This window comes from Diabrotica undecimpunctata, chromosome 5 (assembly GCF_040954645.1).
Source record: "Diabrotica undecimpunctata isolate CICGRU chromosome 5, icDiaUnde3, whole genome shotgun sequence".
Lineage (NCBI taxonomy): Eukaryota > Metazoa > Arthropoda > Insecta > Coleoptera > Chrysomelidae > Diabrotica > Diabrotica undecimpunctata.
This window is the reverse complement of record NC_092807.1, coordinates 58,630,927-58,657,504: the sequence shown is the minus strand read 5'-3', so window position 1 is coordinate 58,657,504 and position 26,578 is coordinate 58,630,927. Positions and strand designations below refer to the sequence as shown.

At 33.3% G+C, this 26,578-nt stretch overlaps 1 protein-coding gene across 3 annotated transcripts in view; it reads left to right on the top strand.

Moving 5' to 3' along the window:
* pnt (ETS transcription factor pointed) overlaps positions 1-26,578 on the top strand; it is a 667,160-nt gene that overhangs the window by 497,780 nt on the left and 142,802 nt on the right. For all 3 annotated transcript variants that reach the window (XM_072531991.1, XM_072531994.1, XM_072531993.1), the window contains 2 exons: positions 2,265-2,381; positions 23,523-23,723. In XM_072531991.1, coding sequence (XP_072388092.1) covers positions 2,265-2,381; positions 23,523-23,723 — 318 coding nt within the window. The remainder of the gene's footprint in view (positions 1-2,264; positions 2,382-23,522; positions 23,724-26,578) is intronic.

Here is a 26,578-nt window from a genome sequence, read left to right as displayed (position 1 = left end):
ATAACGTATCCAGTAAAGTTTTTGTAGTTTTTGTGAATAAATTGATTTAAACTCCCCACAAGTGTTTCAATATGTAAAGTTCATTCGTGTGTGTTTGTGAGTATTTCCCGATTTCGGTTTGTATATATTTTATTGTTACATTTTATATTTTTTTAATAACACTGTTCTGCTGTATTACATTTTTATTTCCTTTAATATGATTTTTAAGAATGCATATTCTTTTGTCAATTAACCCACTAGCGCGCCTCTGGCTCAGTGTTTATCTGTCGATAACAATGGACTAATCTCTTAAAACAGGGTGATACCTACCTGCTCTTTATGAAACGACAGAATTTTGCAATGCGGACGGAATTTATTGACGGATTATTGACGGATTACCCTGTAGCGCTTTTGAATACTTCATGAGATTTTATTACTCTACACTCATTAGAAATAGATTATAGCAGGTTACTTATTTCTTAGTTGACCAAACGGTAAAATTGATGACCTCCGGCGTCCATACAATGATAAAGGTTTGTTTGAAACGTTCTTCCCCATTACGAAGAATTTGCGGAGTGATTCGTAGGCATTCGTTGACAATTCGCTCGACAAGACGTAAATCTGCTAAATATATGTGTGGTGTTCTATAGATTTTACTTTTTAGGCACCCCCAGAAAAAAATCCAGGGGAGAAAAATCTGCTGATCATGGAGGCCATTTGATGCTGCCTCTCCTCCCAATCCAATGCCGTGAAAAATTTTGGTCTAAATATTGACACACAAGTTAAGTATTATAATGTGGAGGAGTACCGCCCTGTTGAAAAGTCAAATGATCTTTATCATATTGTTGATCATTTTCAATAATATAAGTCAAGACAGGATTGATCACGTCTTTCAGTAATAGTAAATACATTTTGCCAGTTAAATTGAAAGATTTAAATTGTGGACGTTTAGAACAATAACTTTTTCTCTTAAAAAATACGCATTCTGTTATGTTAAACTGGAATAATTAATTCAAAAGTTGCCGCCCCTTATATATATTAATTGCTAATTTATTTATACAGTTTTTATACATTAAAGCACTACGTCGTCGGAGCCTTGTGAACATAGTTTTTTTAGATAGGGATATTTATAACCAAAAGAAAAAGTTAATGCGAGTAAATAGTAACAGACTAAGGTAAAGAGTATCGGCATATCTCGCAACAAGGGCAAAAAAAAATAAAAATGGATAAAATTTGAAAGTCAACTTTAAATACCTATTTCTGACCGTAAGATGCAGCCAGGTTATAATAAGAAAAAGTAACTTTAGGAAGTATCAGGAGTAGTGCAACTAATTTGAGGTAATAATGTCAGAAGACCCTGGCATCTTAGAACAAGAAACTAGTCAACTATGGAGGAAGCTGAAGCAAAAAGGAACATCAAAACGTTTAGAACGTTTAAGATATAAACAAAGTCAATGCGAGTAAATAGTAACAAATTAAGGTAAAGAAAATCGACAGATCTCCTATCAGGAGATCTGTTTTATTAATTTTTAACCGGAAAATGTACAATACAACTATTATTATTTCTCACCATACCTACAAGAGGTTCTGACATGTAAAAAATGGTAACTTAAATAAATACAATTTTATAAATAACACTCAAACTACCAAAATTCTTCGTCTGTGCTGCCAATTTCCAATAATATACTTTGTCTTTAACACAACATTAATGCACAATTAATGGAACTTAAAAGAAATATAATATGATATTTTTATGGTATTTTTGAAAAATTTCAGTTCAACAGTTATTAGTCCTTTTGAGAAATATGATGCATGCTTATATTATCCCCATTGATAATTATTAGTTTATGCCATTAAATTAGATTGTTGACATATCATCTACGCAAGTACCATTTGAAAAGTTTTGAGCCTATATTAAATGGTTTGTAATTAAAGCAAATGACAAACATATTTGAGAGGTTTTCAAATTTTCCCATCTTAGAACGCTGATGTTACAGCGAAAACAGCGTAAAAGTTGACGACATTCTGTGGAAATTAAAAAAGAGTGTTATGTTTTATTTTATTATTTAAGATGTATATTGAATCGATTGACGATGAAATATTTCTCATTTATACAGTTAGGCATATGAATCTAATGTTTGTGCAGATGTTTTAGTATTCGTATCAAATTAATGATTTAAGAATACTTATAGCACTTTTATCGATATTATACGCATATTGGCATAACTATTTCTCCTGTTTTCATTTAAAACTCAGCGTATTAAAGTATGTATTCTCTTTTTCAGATATTCCCACGCAAGTGCCGCCGCTGACGCCTGGCACGAACAAAACTATGGCAGAGGCGCTCAAAGCGTCTTTCGCCTCTTGGGAAAAAGAACAAATACGATTAAATATTACCAAAGGTAAGTTATATACTTTAAATACTTATTTTTCCCTTCGACTAATATTTCAAAAGATGTTGACTTTTCTTCTACTACTTCACAAGCTGCAAAGATTAGCTGTTCGAAAAAAGATGTGCACATGGTCGCTACATTGCCCTAGTCTTACACGTATATGAACTATCTGTAGCCGTCTACGCTTGTTCTTGAGTTGCCTAGGATAGACATAACTTTTTAACTGTCTTAGCCTGGAATTGGAACAGATCCACTCCACTTTCATTTGCCAGAAGTATTTTTTTACGTTGCAAGCGACATTCCGACACTCAATTTCAGATTTATTGCTGACAATGGCATTACGCTCACTCAGATCTACTTGCTTGTTACTTTCGATGCAGATAGCTTTCAGTAAAGAGACTTGATCATTTTCTTTCTAGGATTTTTTTTCTAAGCCAATTAGTTTATTGTACATATTTTCTATAGAACGATTCGCGTAGATATTTTGCCCTTTTGACTGCAATGAAAGAATCTGATAAAATTAAACAAAAATGAATATCTTGCCTATTTGTCTGTTGGATAGCCTTGAACAGTTAAAAAAGTTCTGCGGTGAATATGCTACAGTTAACTTTGAGTTAATGTGAAGCTTTTGGGTTACTAACTAGTTTTTCTAATCTGTTACACCCAGTACCTAAACTTAGCAAAAGTGGGTTTAGGAAACTAATACATCCTTGTAACAAGATGTTATTTAAAACAGCGGTAAACACGTTTCAAATTTATAGGGAAATAATTTTTAAAAAATGGAAATCCAAAGTGGAGTAACGGGATACTAACATCATCAGTAGGTACCTAATATTTTGTAAAATCGCAATGCTCGGATATTATTCTAGCTGTATGCAAATATTAGTCAACAAAATAAAAATAAAAACAGTAAAATATGGTGTTATTCACGGTTTTAATAAAACTCCATACATTTGTCTGTTTTAAGAGTCTCATTATACATTGCCTACTCGAATACAATAGAAAAAAAGAGAGAGATAGATAGATGCGAACAGTCGGACGCCATTGTTATACCACTCGTAATCATACCAGATTTTACTTTGATATGATACAAACGTAAACGGTCGACTGGTCACCAATTGTGAGAGACTCAATATACAGCTTACACGGTGTATTATCAAAGTGTTTTTCACTCTACTTGAAATATTGAAATTTTAAAATAAAATAATAACATCAAATCGGACTGCAGAAATATTACGAATCTATTGAAGTATATTTGGTACTGATTATTAATAAACACATAGTATATAAAACGTTAAAACAATTTCTAAATTTTCATAAGATTTACTATTACATTCACGTAAATGTCGATGTTTTTATTTTACAGCCATACAGTAGGCCCTCCTTATATTATAGATTACGTTGTTGCAACACAATGATAGAGGCAATACATTATATTTAATGTCTGTAATTTTTTTGAAGATTTCTGGGTGTTTAGAGGTGTTCTGTATGTTCATGCGTTTAGAAGTTTCATTCTGACAGAAAAGGTGTGTAGACGTTTCGACGAACTCCGATTCATCATTTTCGTTCAGTTTGATCTGAAATAAAAGTTTTGTTTATTACCTATATAAGTTAATTAATGCTAAAATCTGACGACAAGCCTGTCATAAGAAAAGATGAATTTTTTGAAAAAGTTGATGATGTGTTGTCAAAAATTGAAAACACAAGAGAAATCATAATTCTAGGCGATTTCAACAGCCGAACTGACAAGAAATACACTAATACACTAGCCGGTTCCTATGTGGAAAAAACTATAAATTAATGATAACGGGACACGACTGATCGACCTCTATACACAAAAATAATTAAGAATAACGAATTATTTTTTCAAACATAAACTAGTTCATAAATACAGATGGAAATGGGAAAAAAGAAAATTAAACTGTCCAGAGATTTCTACATGACAAAGGGATTACATCAAGGGTGTTGTATGTCGCCCTATTTTAACGCTTTTTAAAGTCTATAATAAAGAAGCATTACTAAAATGGAAACGTAATCGTTTAGAAATGGGAATACCTTTAACATATGGAACAGTATCTAGCCTACAGTTTGGAGATGACCAGGAAGTACTGGCAGTCGATAAAGAAGAACTGAAATATATGTCACGGAAGTTAAAACAAACCTATGAAGATTGACCAAATATCCATGCATAGGACAGGAAAATTGTAACCTATTTTTGAAAATTTTAAAAGACATATAAGCATGTGAAAAGTATAAATACCTTAGAAAACAGATCAGACGACAAAGAAATAATAAAGAGAGTAATACAGGCATGGAAAGCAATTAACTGTCTCAACGGAATCCTCTGGAGCAAAAATATAACGAAGCGTAGGAAATACAAGGGTTGTTGGCGCGAACAGTTCTGACGGCGGGATTTTGATTGGAGGATCGAACGAACCATATTTTCTTTATGGGAGGTCTCCATGTCGCAGGTAACCGGATACAGTCATCTCTTTTATTGAGACAATTTGGTCTTTTTTCAATTTCTATGACTTCTCGGATAATTCTTGGTTTATAGAAGCGAATGGGGCTATATTCTGAAGTTTTCATAATCAATTTTGTGACCCGTATGAAGATGGTGTTGACCTAGAGCTGAAATTGAATCGGATTTGCGAGCAGAAATGGAATGTTCATAATTCCTATTTGGGATTTTACGATTTGTTTGGCCTCTATAAGATGGAGGGCAGTCTGCACAAGGAATTTTATGTGTTGATAAGGGAATGAAATCCTTGTTGTTGATTTGGAATGTGGTCTTTGATTGATCGGACAATAGATGAAAGTTTTTGTTGGGGGGTAAATATTGTCTTTATTTCTCTTGATTTAAGTCTTTGGGTTGAGATTGAGTGCGAGATTGATGTCTGTTGATGCTCCTATTGATGTGATTTGTGCGGTAACCATTTTAGATGCGGGCTTGTTTTAAACTAGAGAGCTCAGCGGATCTACTTGCATCATCGCAAAGGCGTATTGATCTGGAGACAAGGGTATTAATGACTGAATTAGTTTGTGAAGGTGGATGATGGGAGTTGGCATGCAAGTAACGATTGGTATGGCTGGGTTTTCGATAATCGTGATGAAAACCTTGGGATTGGTTTTTCATTATGATAACGTCGAGAAACGGAAGGGATGCATCAGTTTCCACCTCCATCGTTAGCTGTATACTAGGATGTATACTATTTCGATGGGTTTGAAAACATACCAAAGCATCCCTGCCGTGGGGCTAAATGACGAATGCATCGTCAACACATCATAGCCAAAATGTGGGTTTGAGCAATGATGTGTATAGTGCTCGGGTCTCGAAGTCTTCCGTAAAGATATTGGCAATTACTGGAGATAGTGGGGAGCCAATTGGGGCACCATTTATTTGTCTGTAGAATTGATTTTGGAAGATCAATTTGTTCTTCCTTGAAGATTTGGAAGTGTTGGACATACAATGTTTAATGAGAGATAAGTAGTCTTGTTGGATACTGTATTTAGTTTTCAGAATGTTTAGAGTTTCGTCCATAGGAATGTTTGTAAAGAGAAAACGATATCGAAATTTACTAGAATGACTGACGGTGAGATAGGGTATTGTTTAAGAAGTTCGATAAAATGAAAATAATTTTTGACGAAGGATGAAGCATTTTCGGCGAAAGTTTTGGCCAAGTACTTGGCAAATGGTTGTGTAGGGCAATTGTATGCACTGATAATAGGACGTAGAGCTTATGAATTTTGGGTAGGCCATAATATATTCGAGTTGTTCTGGAAAATTTTCACGAGGAATTAGAGATTGTTTTATGTCAACAGGAAGACGTTTTATTGATGCATTTGTTTTCTCTAGATAGGTTGTTGGATTATTAGAAATTGGTCTGTAGTCTCTGGTATTAATGAGATTTGAGAGTTTATTAATGCAGGGCTTTTTTCTCGGATTGGCTAATGTTCGGAGTAGGAGGTTTTGAATTTCTAGCGTTGTCTTTTCTAGTTATTTCTAGTCGATGGGTAAACTGAAGATGGCTTCTTCAGATTGACAGATGATTGTCTCAATTGAAATGTGACTTGGTGCAACTGAGTAATTGAAACCTTTTGCTCAAGCTTGAGTGGCAATGGTTGAAATAGAAGTATCAGAAAAGTTGTGAACCACTGTAGTGGGTTTCAAAGTTGTGGGTTTTGGAATTTATTCGCCGATTAGTTGCGCAAATTTGCCCTTCTGAGTCTCAGTCTTAGATTCGACAGTGTTTAGGGATGTATGTGTGTTGATACGGTTGAAACTGTCCCATAATATAGGATGTATATTGAATGAATGAAGAGATGATCAGATATTGAAAATATTGATATTTGTGACATCCAGTTTTTTATTTAATTAGATCGACAATCAAACCAGTTTTGTTATATGTATACATATAAATACTGCTAATATGGATTAGGATACAGGATATTTTATAATAAAAAATAAAATGTTTTTTGTTGGAAAATAAAGCTTTTATTTGTGAGTTTTATTTGTTAGATCACGTAACAGACAATCCTCGTTATAATCCGACCCTCTTTAGCATCAACCTTGTGAAAACAGATATTTATAGAGAGACATTTAAATTTCATTAAAATCCTGAAACGCACCTTTTATGCCTCTTTCATTTCTCCGTGAGACTAGACGATCTGATGCCGATAAAATAGTAAGTTTCACAACTTCGAAGAATTTTAAACGTCCAGATCAGAATGTAAATAGTGTCGTCGATCGTCGGCTTTTATCCTTTGAAAGCGGTCGTGTGTGTGTTCCAAACAATCGAATAACCACGGCTCGATTCGTCATTCTCTGGTATTATTGTTTGATGTTTCAATATTGAGAGCTGTCAACACCGAAAGGTAAATACAGACCGTAAACCTTCAATCTGTGTTAACTTATGGACGCGATGTCGCGCCTTCGAATTTGTTTTTGTTTAAATTTGGCGTACTTTTGACGAAATTGATAAGAATATTTGAATACGATATGGCTTTTAACCTTTTTGTACTGTTTGTTTAACTCATAATAAACAATCGCTACATTAGTGGTGATATCTTGACGACATATTTTGTATAGGTCTGATTTATACACAAATTTGTCGATATCGTCTTCTTTATTCTTAAAATCAAATGTGAATTTATTTAGCTATATTTATTAAATAAATGAAGACTTTTCTTTCTAACTAGCAGTCTGTGAGAGACGAAAAATTTCGAAAAATAATTGACCAAATTTCTATTGTACATTAGAAAATGATTGATAGCAGAAAAGGTTCGTCAATACTCGACTTAAATATGATCACCCCGACAAACCTCAAATACAATACATCATAAAATGCAAATGAGCAAGCACTAAGGGAGTAAGCAATAACTGAATGCCTCAGTCAATGTTAATATTACGTACCCACATTAGTTTTTATAAAAATACTAAACATTGGGTTATGATATTTCCTTTAATAATAATTATATTTCGGGAACTAGCGTCATATAAACTAGTGTTTTTCCGATAAGGAGGCATCTTCATAATAATAATAATAACAGTTTCGTCATTTCCCACAGAAATAACAAATTGGTTCTATTGTTTCCTCTATTTCCTCTGCTATGACACGTCTTATAGCTTTTTGCCAATTGTCAGATAAAATTTTTGATATGGAGTCAGATAATAGTTGACGAACATTTTGAAGTTTAAATGTTGTATTATTTCTCGCGACATATCTCTTCATTTGAGCCCAGATTAGTTCTATGGAGTTAAGTTCACAGTAATAAGGTGGTAATAGCAACCCTTTAACTTTATTTTTTTGCTATTTTATCTACACTATACTTCTTAAATTTTGAGAAGTAAGTGAGAACTTTGAGTAAATCTTCTGCTGTTTTATTTTCTGCATTTCGTGTTATGTAACGGTTCCTTTAATCTTGAATGGTAACTGGCATTGTCCATGACTATTATAGAATTGGTCGGTAAAAATCTATCATTTCACTGAAATATTCATCAAAAACATTAGCAGTCATTTCTTCATGGTAGTCGTTCGGAGAATTTGAAATTAACTCTAGCAAGCCTCCATCAACAAATCCTTTATATCCTCCAATATGAGTGATAATTAAACGGCGACCTTTACTATTTGGAAATTTTTAAGCCCTTAGACAAACCTTCTATAAAGTCCTGACGAGCATTTGTAACCAGTTTATCTCGCCAAAGTTTTTTTACAAAATGCACTTCATTTATCGATGTTCCATTTAAATAAAAAATATTTTTTTAAAAATAAAAAAATAATCATTTGTCAGTCGTTAATTACCTTTTGCGACTTTTGTTCTTGAATGTAAGGGTTGTATTAGGCCTATTAGAAAAAACATGTTAGACATTTTGAATAAACCTTTGTGCAGTTTCATTACCTTGTAATTTAACAGCAATCTTTTTCATCTAAAATATTAGCTTTTAAAGAACATTTTATTATATTTATTTAAGAAAAACCAACGCATTAGCCGATGGAACAAATGGAAAACTTTGACTATCCATAATGATAAAATTCAAAATAGAACTAACTAAGCAGTAAACAAAAATAATAAAACAATAAAACTATAATAAATAAAATAAACAACGCGAATAATACAAATATTTACTCTTCTTCTTTAAGTGCCATCTCCGCGACGAAGGTTGGCAATCATCATGGCTATTCTGACCTTCGAGGCAGCTGCTCTGAACAAATTGCCTTGAGCTGCAACCAAACCACTCTCTCAGGTTCTTCAACCAGGAAACGCGTCTTCTTCCTACGCTCCTCCTACCCTCTACTTTTACTTGAATTATGAGTCTCAAGATGTTGTATCTTTCGCTTCTCATCACATGTCCGAGATATTGCAATTTCCTTTCTTTTATTGTATTTTCCATTTCCCTCTCTCTGTCTATTCTCCTTAACACTTTTGTATTCGTGATTCTATCTACCCATGGAATCCTTAACAATCTTCTAAATGTCCACATTTCAAACGCGTCAAGTCGATTTATTGTATTCCGGTTTAATGTCTATGACTCAGCTCCATAGTAGAGTACACTGTGTACATAGTATTTAACTAGCCTTATTCTGAGGGCCAATGTCAGATCTTTGCTACATAAAATCTTTTTCATTTTCACGAAGTTGGCACGTGCTTTTTCAATTCTGACTCTTATTTCTGCAGTATAATCGTTATTTTCTGTGATTATCGTTCCCAAGTAAGTATATCTTTTTACTCTCTCAATCTGCTGGCCGCCTACCGTTAATATTTCGTTTGTATTGTTGTTCTTGCTAATTTTCATGAATTTGTTTTTTTTTATGTTAAGAGAGAGTCCGTATTCTCCACTATATCTTAATATTTTGTTCATTATTCTTTCTAAGTCTTCCAAGTTGTCGGCTATTATGACTGTATCGTCGGCATACCTAATGTTGTTAATTAAACTTCCGTTCACTTTTATGCGAACTGTCTCGTTTACCAAAGCTTCTTGTATGATTTCTTCAGAATAAGCATTAAACAATAACGGCGACAGTATGCAACCTTGCCTGACCCCTTTCCTTATCTCCACTTCTTCTGACACTTCTCTTCCAATTTTCACATTTGATCGTTGGCTGTAGTATAAATTTGATATCAATGTTACATCCCTCACATCCAGATTCTTGTTTTTGAGTACTTCTATAAGTCGGTCATGTTTTACCTTATCGAATGCCTTGTTGTAGTCTATAAAGCATACATAAAGATCTCGATTAACATCCAAACATCTTTGGGTCAGCACGTTAAAAGAAAATAGTGTCTCTCTTGTGCCCATTCCATTCCGAAATCCAAATTGGGAATCACTAATATCCATCTCCAGCTTAGCGTGTATTCTATTATGGATGATTTTTAGCAGGGTTTTTAAGGTATGTGACATTAGACTGATCGTTCGATAATCACTACATTCTTTGGCATTTACTTTCTTTGGTAGACAAATAAATGTTGATGTCAGCATTTCACGTGGAATGATTCCTGTGGAATAGATTGTGTTCAGTAGTTGGACTAAAAAATCTATGTTTTTTTCATTGACCAGTTTTAGCAATTCACTTGGTATTTCATCTGGACCAGCAACTTTAATATTTACTACAATATGTTAAATTGTACTACAATATACAGGGAAAATTTTATGGGTTTAGTATACACTTCCACTATTTAGAATAATTCTTCTTTTTTCAAGGGAAGAATAGTAGTATATTTGAGCTATTAATACTTAGAAGTAGGAATTTTTGTGTTGTAGGTTTCCGACTATAAATCTGTCAAAATATGCCCGAGCTAAGCGAATGGACCTTATAAAAATCTATAAATAGTTGCTTCTTCAACTCCGATCCTATCCCAACACTTTCTATTTTCGAACAGTACTTTGAACAGTAAAATGCTCGTGTACAAGAGTATCATGTACATTTAACACTAAAGTTTTCATTGGCACGGTTAACTGACACTTTAATTTCACAGGAGTAAAATTAGACGCTTGTGACACTATTATGACTTAATAATATCGCTTTTTATTATAAGACTAACAAATCTGCGTGTTCTAATCACAGGACCTTACAAATACAACCTGTGAATCTTAACTACAATGATTCACAATCTGCAAAACACGTTCTACCGCTGGGAAATTTTAATCCTTTCTAAGAAAGTTGAGGTCTTATAAATTGACCTTCTCCTTTTTGGAAATTGTAAGTATTTTGTACCTTTAGAGATTAAAAAGGCTACAAAATTTAAGAGAAGAATTTAAATAAATTGGTATGTTTAAAAATTTTATGTAAGATCCAAAAATTTTCAGAACAATGCTGAATATTATATTTTAGAAAATCTCCGTCACTGTTTTATGATGATATATTGGGTTTTATCTCACGTGCAATCAAATTTGTACTATTAATCATTTTTAAATGTACTATAATATAAAGAAAAAAAGTAATTTGCATTGTAAGTAAGTATTTAACGACAACTACATCTACACCAATAACGATTAAGCAAAAATTGTTTTGTGATGTGTTTAAAATCAACAGCTTCGGAAAAGTAAGATTGTTCGATTTTTTGCAGAATTAAAAGCATATTATATATTTTTACACCGAAGTGAAATTTTCTGTTGTAGTAATAGGTATATACCTACCTAATTAAAATGAAATCAAAAAATCCAAATTGATAACAATAGTTGATTTTTGTTCAGAACGAACGTTTTAGCTCCTATCAAACTGTTCGGGAACAATATGTTCCTACTCGAAACAGCACTCGTATAAGTTTTCTTCTTTCTTTATTTAAAGAAAGTCACTAATATGGTACAAATAAAATAAAAATGAACCCCGTTAGGTATTATCCACAACACATAACATTTTAATAGAATATTATATGATAATTCAAAAATAAAATGTGGAAACCGCAGATAGAGGTGAACAACACATATTAATAAAACTGTAACTCATGTATTAAATTTAGATGCTTCATAAATTTACGGTAGCAACTAATTATGGTTGATATAACCGACTCAAAATGGCGTGATGACGTCAAATAATTGTCGTCGCATGTCCTTACTAGGTACAAAATTGACTGATATTATTCACAGAAACCCATTGTCACTTGATTATACATTGTTTTAGTGTTCTTGAAACTCGGCAGATTATAATGTTAAAGCGTATAAATAGTGAACTTGAAACCTGCAAAAAAAAAATTTATCTGCACCTCTGGTTTAACTTTTTTGTATTTACATTCATATGAGCCATTTTAATTGCGTATTACCAAAAATAAATATAATTACTAAAAAAATATGTTAAAAATTCATGGAAAGTGTAGTTAGTATACCTGACGCGAACACCGATTACATGCCCAGTAACGTTCTTTTTAATATTGGTGTATCATATACAAAATGTATATGATGACATATATAGCATTAACTCCAATAATTGGACAGAGGTAAATGGAAAAAAGTAATAAATAAGGGCATGGAAAAAATAAAACAAATTATTCTTATGAGGTCGTGGCTTAGGCTGTAGTTGTATTTGTGACGTTGACTGCCACGTACCTCGTCTCCTGAAGAGGCATATGTTAAAAGGTAATGAAGTAAACTATTTTGCCATGTTTTAAAGGGTCTTCGGTGGTCGAGTGGTGTATTAGGGACTTAACATTCCCAGTTAACGAGAGCTAACAGTATTAGCGCATAGTTTAGGCTATTTAACATTAGAACTAGATTGCAGCACTATGGCGTAAATGTTGATAATTTATGTTGTATCATGTATATGTTCGTATTATTACGAAGTTACTTATTCTTGGCAGGCAAGCAATAAATAGTCACATCTAAGCAACATTAGTTATTCATCCGATTATTGGCCCATTTGCTCGTCAGTTTAGCCCAAATTTCATTCCTGTGGATGATAACGTTCAAGCAGCAATTGTGAATTTAGCTTTGGAAGAGCTCGATATTACTTGCATAGAGAGACCTTCTCGTTTGGCAGGCTGCCAAAGCTGCCAAAGCTTTCTATAGTCTTTAACTATAGCTTAATCTTCGTGATCGCGAGCCACGGACACCTGAATGGCTTTCTGAGGTTTTGGGAGAGGTGCAAGATTGGAATCAACAATTCTTAAGTTCAGTGGCTATGAGCGTGTCTAGAAGACTAAAGGCAGACGGTGCCATAAAGGTATTGCTTAAAAAATTCAAAAATGATATCTACGTTATTCGATCTCGAATCTCGGTTTGGAGATGGATATGCGGTTAATGATAAGGTAGCCATCGCAACACCGTAAGTTCACGTTCTTTTCTACTTCAAACCCTCTGAACAAACAGCCGTCTTAAGCTGGACTTCCTACAACATTGAAGTCCTGAGATAACAAAATTCATTCTCCTGCGAGCATACATTCTCCCACCCAAATTCCAATCTTTGATCGACCGCTGAATACTTTCTCTCTCACGCCGGCATAAGTGGAAAAATCCTTATTTATTTCATGCGTAATTCGCCGCTTTGAGAATCGGCATTTTATTTTAAGCTCTACTAGGCGGAACTGAGAACTACGAAGAGTAGCACAAGCTGTTGCTTTATAGCATGATGGGCGGATCATTCATTACATCTCAAATGCTTTTGGGAATTTCTCGAAGTACACTTTTTTGATGCAACATAAAGATTTCGGGAAACAGGAAAATACACCAGGAGGCCAGGTAAAAGTAGACGAAGAACCATAACTCAAGTTTAATCGTTCAATGTCCAAAGTTCAATGTCAATAGAAACATAGTGTCCTTTTATACGCTTCCGTTATAGTCAGCTTTTGGAAAACTCTTAAGTGGTTATGAATTAATATTATTTGATATTAACAGCAGATCGTCGGAGCCAACGTTTACGCTTCACTCGCGAACATTGAACATTAAGGTGTTGAAGAATGGGATGGGGTGCTCAGCACGGATGAATCAAGATTTAACAGATACTCAATCAGATGGACGGCCTAGGATTTGATGAAGAGCTAGTGATGTGCTATCAGCAATGTTGTTTTACTCCCAGAGTTCAATTTAGTGGAATTGGTATAATGGTATGAGCAGGCATTTTCCTAAACGCTAATGCAGAAGTTGTTACAATTCGAGGTGGCACTTTAAACGCTGAAAGGTATATTGAACAATGTTTTGAAGATTATTTAGTGCCATTTGCCCCATTTATTGGAAAAGATAATGCTCGTCCGCACATTACAAGAATAACATGAGAATACTTGGATGAAATTGAGATTCCTGTATTAACAAGGCTCCCAAGGAGTCCAGACTTAAATCCAATTAAGCATGCATGGGATATTCTGGGACGACGTATTCGATGTTACCCTGTAAATTCGATGTAACCCTGAGCAAATGTCCCAGGAAGAATTTGCTGTCTTAATCCGAAGTATGCCTGAACTAATGAATTAGGTTTCGCCGTAATGGAGGGTTCGTGGAGGTAATATACCCTACTAAATATCGTTTTTTATTAAAAAATATTTAACATTTAAAAAATGAATTTTTGTTTCTTTGCAGATTTTCAATTTTTATGAATTTTTTAATCTTTTTTTTTTCTTTTAATAAATTTTACTTTTAAATTTTGTTTATTAATAAATACTCAATTGAGAACATCTTAAACGTTTTTTAAACGCCTGTTTTTAGAAAAATCTGGGTGTCCGGTTAATTTTACACTCCAGTGTATTTTATACTTGAACTTGCAACCTTTCAAATAATTTTGAAATTCTTAGTCAGTGGTTTAAGACATTACGTTGGAGATTATCGACTGTGTCATAAAAACTGTGCTATCAATAATTTTCAAACCGAGTATAGTTTAAAGAATTTTTGTACAACGCTTTGTTACTAAAAATAGCCATAAAGTAACGGTCTTCAATAAATGTCAATTTTCATTGTAATTATCAAAACAAAAAAGGTTTTTATATTAAGTTACTGTAGAAAAAATATTTTATTTAAGAAATCTTGCATACATACTAATATTTGGCTGTTCCCTTTATCCAAATTCCTATTGGGTCGTACCGCCGGACGGTCTGTCTTACAGCTAATTACCACAGATTTATATTTCGATAGATAACATTCCACGCTACCTCGACCATTTTTATTCTTGTGATCAAACTATCTCAGAGCTTGCCTAATTGGTGAACAACTAGTTACTGTAGTAATTATGAGCTTTATACTTACGATCTACAAGGCCTGTACTTTATTTTTCGAATTTTTATTGCCGTTTTTGATATAATAAATATTAATTAGCAGTTTACCAAGAAATAAATAATTTTACTGCCAATCATTTACGCATCAGTAACAGCTAATTAGCCGGTATTAAGCCGCTACATCAGCTTCACCGGTTAACCAAAACATAAATCGGTTGCTCGGTTGCCACGCAGTCTTCGAAGATGTATGGAATCCTTATTTAAGTATAAAATTTTTTAAATAACTATTAGCTTTAGGTCTTTTAGAGTATTAATTAAAGTATAGACCACTAAAACTGACAAATATTTATTACCGTATATTGTGCAAAAATACAAGAGATGCTTAGTGTAGAACATGGTTTCGTCTTTTCAAGATGTTTTAGTTTTGGTTTATATTAGGTTATTGGTATATCGGTATGATAGTAGAAAGACGTACCTGAAAATACAAGCAGAGAAACCTGAAAATATAAGCAAAGAATATATAGTTATAATATTCACTTTTCAAGTCAGCAAGAAGTTGTTTATGTTTTAACAGAATTAATCATCTATCAATCATCTATTCTATTTTTGTATACCTATACTAGGTAGCATGACAATTTTTTATTGCAACTGCTCCAAGTAAATTATCAAATTACACAACCTAACAAATACACAGTCTTCGTCATTATCATTGCAACATCGACTTGTCGAGACGAATAGATCCATATCTCTTCTTGAATGGATTCCAATCTTCTTTTTTATTATTATTATTTGGAAGTTCAAATCCCTCATTCTATACTATTGTATTCGTCTAGGAACAACGTCACACAAGCATATTCGTAACAGTAGATACAATAGGAGTTACAATTTTAATACATTGTATTCACATAAAATTATTTTAGTAAATGCAAACAAGTGATTTTACGATAATTAAAATACTACGGAATAAGATAACTATTTTTATCCTGAGAATATATTTTAAAAAACTGTCACAGCAAAATATATTCATGTACCAATGTTATTGTTTCAAATAAGAGATCCGGAGAATACCGTCCTCGAGAAAAAGAGGTAAACGAAAAGTTTTTACGACAAACAAAAAATAATAATAATAAACGGATGAGTTTGTAATGGTTATAGTTTATTTTTATGAACGAGAGAGTAATTAGCATAATTTTAACTGGTAGCTCCGACCACTCCATGGGCGTGCTCAAGATTAATTGAAAAATTACTTTGAATAATTGTAAAAAATAAATGAATTATTTCAGTGTTATAAAGTGTTATGTGTATGTAAACAAAAGTGACCTCTTTTATCACACACTATATTAGAACTGACTGACCTACATTAAAAAGGGTTTTAAAAAATTCACATTTTTTTAATTTTTAAAAATTACAAAAGAGAAAAAGAGTTTTTAAAACCGTCTAAGGTATGTTAAATAGATGAATAAAAATATTAATATAAAACTTACAGCTACTTGTTACAAATCCAAATCAGATTCAGAAGATGAACTTTCAGAACCAAGATTTATAATAACTGGCTCGATCATTTTATCAGTAATATTGTCCAGCTTCCACATTTTTTCCTCTTCTTTAATAGTGTGATTTACTGCCTTTTCCCAGTTTTCAGGTTTTACATTATTTACGGCCTCCAAAAACAACTGTTTAACATCATGAATTTTAAAAGTGGTATTTTTTCTTGAAACTTCACTCTTTATCTGTGCCCATACCAGTTCAATCGGGTTTAATTCACAATGATATGGTGGGGATCTAAGTACTGTCATTCCACGATTTTTGGCAATTTCATCAATTTCGTATTTTTTAAATTTTTCTTTATGAAGGGCACACAACGAATAAAGTTCCTTTCTTATAGATCCGGGATGGTACGTAATATTTTTTGAACTCAGCCAATTCTGCAAGTCTTTTTTTAACCACTTGGTTGTGGGCAGTCCTTCTATAAGTCTGGAGTGATAACTTGCATTATTCATTACTATTACACAGTTCTTAGGAAGAAGATCTATCATTTGTTCGAACCATTCTTGAAAGACATCAGCGTTCATGTCTTCATGGTAGTCACCGGCACGAGTTGATTCAAAAGTTAATAAACCACCTTCAACAAAACCGTCTGAACTGCCAATGTGTACTATTATCAGCCTGCGTCCCTTTCCTGATGGTGGGTTTAAACCACTAGATAAGTTATTTACAAAAGCGTGCCTTTGACTTGTAACAGTTTCATCCTGCCAAAATTTATTTGGTGTATGACCCTCGTTGATCCATGTTTCATCAAGATAAAATATTTTTCTTTTTTGGTTTCTCATTTCCTTTATGGTTCTTAGAAAATGTCTTCTCCATATGACAATATCGCTTCTTTCTAATAAAATAGACTTTCTGGGATTCTTTTTCCAGCGGAAGCCTATTTCTTTTAAAAGTTTCCATAACGTACTTCGACTCATTTCTGGCTAATCCTTATCATCTCGAACTGAGACAAGAACTTTATCCAATGTTGGAAATTCTTGTCTAAAGAAGAATTCATGCACTTTCCGTCGAAGTCCTTCTTTAAAATGATATTCTATTTGAAATTTTGGTTTCCCTGGAGCATTACGTGGCATTTGAAAACTACCACATTTCTCTTCTTTAATGACTCTGTAAATCGTAGATTTCCCAACACCAAGTGTACTGCTAACTAACTCAACGGTCTCATCAACACTTTCACATAAACGTTTGTCTGTAAATGATTTAAAACAATTAAATATTAATGTAGAATAATAATATGTAATAATTAATGAAGAAACTACAAGAAGAATATACCAAGGCTGGCCTAGATATTAACCTCGCGAAAACAGAGTACCTATCTACAAGTGAAGAAGACATAGAAGATCTACAGATTGATGACAACGTAAAAATCAAAGGAAAGGATAAATTCAAATACCTGGAGTTTATAATCACGAAAAAGGCAACAACAGAGGAAGAAATTACACAAAGATTAGGACAAACAAGAACAGCAATCCGACAACTTAACTCAGTATGGTGGGATAGACACCTAAATATGAAGACAAAAACGCAGATTTATAAAACATTAGTGCGAAGTATTATGACATATGGGGCCGAAAATTGGATCATAAACAAGAAAAACAGCAGTAAGATAATAGCAACAGAGATGGAATGCCTGCGAAGATGCTGCAGAGTAACAAGAATGGATAGGAGAAGTAATGACGAAATAAAGCAAAGAACATCAATAGAAACAGACATACTAACATATATAGAACAAAAAAGACTAAAGTGGTATGGACATGTAAGAAGAGCTAGCGACAGCAGATGGATAAAAAGAATAACCGAATGGAGCCCCATAGGAAGGAGGAAAAGAGGACGACCCCGAAAATCCTGGAGGAACGAAGTAGACGACGCCATGAGTAAGAGAGGACTAAACGATGGAGAATGGAACAACAGAGAGAGATGGAAACGGTTGAGCGAGGGAAGGCAGTGAATACTGTAGAATCCCTAAATATATATATAAATATTAATGTTTTTTCATTAACTGTTTGAGGACCAATTTTTCGGCGTTTACACGGCACTTCCAAATTTTCCATAACACTAGTATACACAATAAACTGCACCTTGCAACTGAAGTACCTACTTTTAGTGAACTGTTAAGAATTTTGAATACGCCACTTGGACCTTCCTATATACAAAATGGAAAAACCCACTATCACATTTTCTGTGGAATAAGTTTAGAAGGTAATTATCTAGTCAATTACTATCGTAGATTCCTGGAATTAAAGAATTAAATGTTTGATTGTTGAAACCCTTACTTCGTGGAATGCACTCATTTCAGATAAAATAAAACGTTTTATTTTATCTAAAGAATTAAACTTTATTTTGCAAATAGGCAAAGAATTAAACTTTATTTTGCAAATAGATAAAATAAAACGTTTTATTTTATCTAAAGAATTAAACTTTATTTTGCAAATAGGTAGGTACTTATTAAACTTTTATTGGTTATATATAACCAATAAAATAAACATCTTACATTTCTTACAAATTCATTAGTACCTGTTAACCTCCATCACTCCGACACTGGCAACCTTATTTAGGGATTAGTAATCCTCACAACTATTGTATTCTATTCTGCTCCAACCTTTATACCTGGTGGTCATACTCAATTTAAAATTGTTTTCCAGTATACTTCTGTAAACTTGTTGACAAATATCTGTTTTTCATTGAGTCACCCGTATCAACAGTTTAGGGATTTGCATACATAATTTATTGTTTTATTACTCTCTCATACATAAAAATACACTATAATAAATACTCTGAAAATAATGAATGAAAACTATTCACGGAAAGAAAAATAGAGTAAATATTATAAAAAGAATAATGTTTTTATGAAGATGTAGGAAGATTATCACGACTGGGAAAATCCATGTGGTAGTACTTTACCTTGCCTACCCTATTCCCTCAACTGTCCTCGATCGCATCCACTGTATGCTGTTCCATTTTAAACAACAACATTCTCGCTGCTTTCTCTCCAATATCTCTTTCTTTTTGATAACCGTAGCGATTATACCATTTACGAAGTTCCAATCTTTCTTACTACGCAACATCAGTTCAACCAGCACTTCCACTGTGATCCTCTCACCTAAGTCCGTCTCAAACTCCACTCTTTCTCCTATTCAGCCGTCGTATAAAAACGGGATATTTTTCGCAGTATCTTATACCCCCGTTGACAATGTTCACAAACGTTAGTCTCTTCCTTGCCAATGCAACCACGTTTCGAAGCAACCATCTCTTCCATCCATTTCCGTTGCCATTAATTCATCACTTTCTCCCTCTTTTCGGGTTTCCTCTGTTTCTTTTCGTCTCCAATGATTCGTACTTTCCTCAATCATCAGATAGGCAACATCTAGAAATACCTTTTTCTGTATTGGTCTCATTTTGGAGGCGTATTCTCCAATATCAAAAATCTACATCCAAATGCAAGAGTGAGAACATATACTATTATATATATATATATATATATATATATATATATATATATATATATATATATATATATATATATGTGTGTGTGTGTGTGTGTGTGTGTGGGTATTAAAGTGGCAAACGTGTATTAACTTCAACATCCGATACATCCAACACAATATCCGATTTTTGGTAGTGTCATAGCAACTTTACACCGTTTTACATGAGGTATCCGTAAAACCCAGCGATATCACAATAGCCTATCTACAAGCCTTCTGCCATCACCGTCTATATGCTTAAATCTAGCCCTATACATAGGTGATTTTAACAGTCACCACGAAATATAGAGGTACTTTGACAATGATAAGATTAGCACGTGTCTTTTGGAGTGGTCAGAGGAACATAATATGCACCTTTTACTTGACGCTTAAGACAGAGGCATTTTTCTATCTACAGCACTGACAACTAAGGCCAACTTGTATCAGCATCAAGAAAGATCATGTTCCCTCGATGCCGCCAAGACCAAAGTACCGTACATCCTCTTAAACAACAGGATGATTAAACACCAATTTAAAATCTATTTTGAAGTCAGACTTCTCAGTTACAATATACATCCACTCACCTAATACGTCCGATACTCGACAGAACGCTTAGCTTGAAAGAACATCTTACCAAGACAACTGCAAAACTCAGAAGTCGTAATAGATTATGCGAAAGATGTCTAGTAGTTGATATTAGAAATGGATTAAGTTTTCTCAACAAACATAAGACATGTCATTTTAGGAACTAATCTGTAAGTTGTCTTTAATTAAAAATTTTATATCAACATATACGTTTTACACTCTTAAATGTTACTTCGAGTGAAAAGAATCCATTAGATTATATATTTTATTTTTATATTGTCAAAATGGAATTTTCTGGTTTTTATACCATAAGCAAAGCATTTCTTTACTGCTTTATTCTCATTAGTTGTATAAACTGAATGTATATAATTTAACCGTAGCAAATATAATGTATGGTAGCTTCTTTCCAGCCTCATTACAGGAATATTCGAGCTGACAACATGGCCTGAACAGAGAATTCCGTGTCTCGAGATCATTAAGAGATTTAGTTATTATGGAGCGTGTAGATATGTTGGACGGCCAATTACGTTTATACACTGTTTACAGGAGTACATGACAGAATTATAATACAATCAAATCGTCGTAGTAAATAAAAACTGCTTTTACCTCTTTCATATAAGAAGAGCTGATTATAATTTTAAGTAGGGCAAAAGTTTTTTTAAGGTTCAGTCTAATATCAACAATTATATATCCGATTTAAAATATACAATATATCATCCACAACGTTTATCTATTAGGTATTCCAAGTAAAAGTAATGGCATGTCTCGCAAGACAGAAAACCACAAACTTATTATTCACTCGCATTATCCTTTTCCATTTCTATATATATATGTATGTCCAGCTATTTGCACCCATCTTGAACTGCTATCACGTTTTTGGTCATACACTCAATCTCATCTGTAATCTACCTTGTTTTCACTTGACTGAAGATACCACGATGAACCACTTGTTTTAATATTTCACTTGGTTAATGACTTTTGGTCTCCATGTGTTCTCCCTCGTATTCATCATTTGTGTTTCCGTCGCTATTCTTAATATATCAGCTGTTGTAAATGTCTATGGCTGACAACTCAGCGTCAACCGTTATTGCGTCTATTTGTTCTATAGACCATCTTTGCGAAATTATCTTAAGTTCAACATAATACCAAACAACATAAATTTTAAACATTTGTAATATTCTCCACAATCAGACAATCACTTCATTTTATTCCTATTATTTCTCTTTCATCGTATTGACTGTCTATTTTGACTGGCATGAAACTTACGACGCCACTCGGTTGCTCATATGTTTTGTATCCTACTGTTATGACGCTTTTTGCGTCTTTTCTACGAAATTTGCATAATTTATGATTTCTGCTCTGACCAGTAAAATTACTTTTGTGATCCTCTTCTCTTTTCTACTAAGTCCAAGCATTGACTCTTAATATTTGCGCATTGAGTCGTTGAAGTTCGATAGCATTTAAATCCACCAACTAACACTAGCAGCTCGATATCGGCTTTTATCGTGACGTTTTTGTGATTTTTTATATCAATTTACCTTCTTGTATGTATTATATATTGTTATGTCTTATTATCCATATTAGACTGAGTTCCATGTCCAAATTAATTTTAGGTACACTTAATTTTCAATTTAATAAACTTAATTTTGAACGGTATCGCCTGCGAATCGCAAGTACAGAGTTTATATCATCAACGATTTAACTAACTAAATTATTGACTGAACAAGATTATTTATAAGAGTTAAAGGTGTAGAAATGATTTGGACGAACGCTCTCATTTCAATTATTATCAGGATTGGTGTAGGTATTAGGGAAAAATGGCGAAAAACAAAAGACACACCGGAAACGCAGCAGATAAGCGCGGGTCAGCGAAAGTTTCCGTTTCTATTGAAGTCCAACGATGTGTAACATTTCAGCATCCGTTTTGAATAAAGTTTTGTGAAATCACCTGATTTAATAATGCGTTACTTTTATGTGTCGAGGTTTATTGTATTCCATATGTTATTTGGTCACCGTCCCCGATATTTCATATATTGTAATGAAATAAGTCCAGTCTGTGCGCAATTCTTTGAAATTTGGTAAAATATACTAGCCACTAGAATATTTAGAAATAAAAAGAAGCTAAGCCTACCAAACCAGGTTCGGTAATTTACTGTACTACAACTACACAATCGAGACTGTTTACCTTTACCTGCGCGAATATCGTCTGTTTCGATTACAAAAGAATTGACTGATTCCCTAATACAGGGGCCATTTTTTCAGTACGATACCTCAAAATGGTATGGTAAATTGACATAATATTAAGGATATCCGACCCGCTTAATGCTCCAGAATTTTTGTCCATCAATATTTTACTCGCTGTTCCATTTATTATCTTTCAATCAAACTTTTATAATGCTGTTCATAATATTTATGATCACCAGAAATGCTTTTCACAACGTCTCAAAGGAAAAGACCCCAGTTTCAGATTTTCCGACTATAACAAAATTTGTTGGTCACGGCATTCTTTCATCAACGAAGGTAAAGCCTTCTGTTGTCGACTCCTTAGATAGAGATGGCCTGTAAACTAATAGTTGGCGTATAAACGTAATAGTCGTGGCTTACTTTGCAACCTTAACTATAAATCTAACAATAAAACACTGAAAACTTCCACTTCCACTGTTTTCATATCTTCCACAAAGTTTATTATAATTTTTTTATCACTAGAGCTGTTTTTACAGAGTACATTTCTGCTGCAGTAATAAAAAAATTATAATACATTTTGTGGAAGTTTTGAAAACAAAAGTTTTCAGTGTTTTTTTGTTAGATAAAATGAATTTCCATCAAATAACGGTCGAATGAATGATAAATGAATTAATTTTAAATGAATTAATTTAAATTGGTCTGAATTTGTTAAAACTAATTTATTTTCTTTCCGTTTCAGATCCACGCCAGTGGAGTGAAAATCACGTAGCCCATTGGTTACAATGGGCTGCTAAAGAATTTTCTTTAGACTGTATACCCCTAAATCAATTTAGGATGAAGGGCAAAGACATTTGTGCGATGGGCAAAGATGCGTTTTCCGCAAGAGCCCCTGCATTTGTTGGCGATATCTTATGGGAACATCTAGAGCTACTTCAAAAAGGTAAATGATTTCATAATTATTGGTAATGTACGTAAATCGCTTAACTAACAACTCACACCAATTTTAATGTCTTAAGTTAAAGGGAAATGTCATGGAAAGACCGTGTAAACAAAAGACTGTCTGAAGGTAATTAGCTACGGATAATTTTAGGTTAGGATTAGGTGATAAGTTTATACCAACCTGTGCTTACTTGCCCGTTAAGATATTGAAATAATTAGTAATGTTTGATATAGTGAGGCCACTATCATTCATATTTATAAATTATTATGACACCCTCTTTTCCTTGGCGATTTATAAACATTATACAACATCCAGCAGTACAAAAAATGGTTTCGTCTATTGATATTATACTGACAGAAAATTAACATTACCATTAAATTGCATTCATAATGAGGAAATTAAATCCAACCAAACAAATTAAAACCAACCTTCAATTAAAATTGTTACGGCTTACATTTGTCTATTCTTTTCTAACCAGACTCTCGACAATTGGGTTGAAAGCATTGGTCCAATTTGTAGATTTATTAACAAAACAACTTACTGGTGCAGTCGTCAGAAATTTTATCTCTGCTGAATTGAGCTGAATGAACAAGCTGAATTTTGTTGAGAATATTAATTTTTCCTTTGGGACCCCAAAAAATATGCAAAAAAGTTTACTACTCCTACCCCCGACTTTCCCCTAAAACCCCGCTTGTAGGGCTTTCTAGAAACTAACATAATTTGCGGCAAAATGAAAAAATTTTGTACGAAAGCTGCACTCTTCACCTTTAAAGCTTATTTTGATTTTTGCCGATAGGTCACCCTGATCAAAAGATATCGAATTTTTACCGTTGAGTTGATACAAATTGTATTTAAAAAATTGATTTCACGTGCGTAACGGACATTTAAATTGCCGACCGCTTCAAGTTTTTTTTCTGAGATAATGGTTCATTCTACAGAAAAAGTGCTAATAAACATTTTTTTTTTTGAAAATTATCCCAGCTACATTTTTGGTTTGAAATTGTTTTTTCTACGGCGCGGCGTACAGATTCATGTTAAATTGATTCCATCCCCCCCCCCCCCCCCCCGCCCATTCGAGGGAGGATTTTAGCAAATTAATTTTGGGACCCCAAAAAAGATATATAAAAGTTTACCACTTTTACCCCCGTGCTTCCTCTTAAACGTCTCAGGGGGTAAAAACGCAAAAAAATCGATTTAACAAAAATCTGAGCGAAATCAATGTTCAATAAAATTTGTATCAGCTGGACGGTAAAAATTCGATATCTTTTGATCCAAATGTCGTATCTACAAAATTCAAGATGTGTTTTAAAGGCAAAGAGTGCAGCTTTCGTATGCAGTTTCTGTATTTTGCCGAGAAGAAACTCAATTTTATATTAAAAGTGGTATTAAAGGTGGTATAAATTAACGTGGCGCGATTGTTACCATTTTTTATGATTTTCGTGAGATCAATAAAATTGATCACTTTCCTTGACCAGTTGTAGTAAAATTTCCATTTTTAGAGAGCCACCGTAAAAACCTATGGCAATTTTGAGTTGTGGTAACAAATATGAGGCATTTGAAATATGAATAAAAACCGCAGAATTTAATGTTTTTCATTAAAAACGGTTACCCGTCACGAGAAATGCATTTAAGAAGACTGTTTTGGCTGTAGATTATTGCAGAAGTTTTGTTCTTTTGAAAAACATAGTAGTGTAATTGAAAAAAAAATTTAAATGTTTTAGATCGTTTGTTGTGTGAAAGTTTAAATCCAACGTTTTTTAAGTATATTTTAAATGCGTCACATTTGTTGCCAAAACACAAAATTAAAATTTCATGCTATAGGTTTTAAAGTAACTTCTAACTATTAGAAAGTTTTAAGTACTTTCTAGTAATCGAAACTTCATAGTGGCCAGTCAATGAAATGGATATATTGTATTGATCACTTGAGAATCATAAAAAATGGCAAAAATCGCGCCACTTTATTTATTTAACACTTGTATAAAATCTGAGTTTATTTGCGGCAATATACAAAAACTGCATACGAAAGTTGAACTCTTTACCTTTAAAACGTATCTTGATTTTTGTCGATAGGTCACTTGAATTAAAAGATATCGAATTTTTACCGTCGAGCTGATACAAATTTTATTGAACATTGATTTCGCGCGCGTATCTGACATGCAAAATCGACGGTCGCTTCAAGCGTTGTTTCTAAGAGAACGGTTCATTCTACACAAAAAATGCTTATTTATTAACATTTTTGGTTAAAACTGTCTCAGCTACATTTTTTATTTGAAACACTTTTTTCTAGGGTGTACAGATTCTTGGTAAATCGATTTTTTGCGTTCTTACCCCCCTTCGAGGGGGTTTTAGGGGGAAGCCCGAGGGTAAAAGTGATAAACTTTTTTGCATCTTTTTTGGAGTCCCAAAATTAATGTTGTTAAAATTCAGCTTGTTCGTATGATTTTTAGAGGTTCAGTGGCATTTACGTCTCTGACGACTGGAGTATAGATCAATTTTTGTATTCATAAGTAATACTTTTTATTTCCCTTAGGGCTAATATCTAGTATCTTACTTATCTGTTATATCTGAAGCATGCTTGGTATTTGTCCAAACACCATACTTGTTTATTTTGTTTCTGATAATGAGCCAGCATTTTGTAACAAGTTGCAGGAATGCTAACCATCTATAATTTTTAAAGTTATTTATCTTCTTTTTTGGTATAGTGCATAATCTTACTGTTGTCAGATCTTTTTGCATTTTTTCCCAAATTGGTTTTATTAGCTGGTAAATCTGCTGTTGTAATTGTTCTCAGACTTGCAAAAGCGTATCTACAGTTTTTCAGATATTCTCAAATTTTTATTGCTCTCTTAAGATCA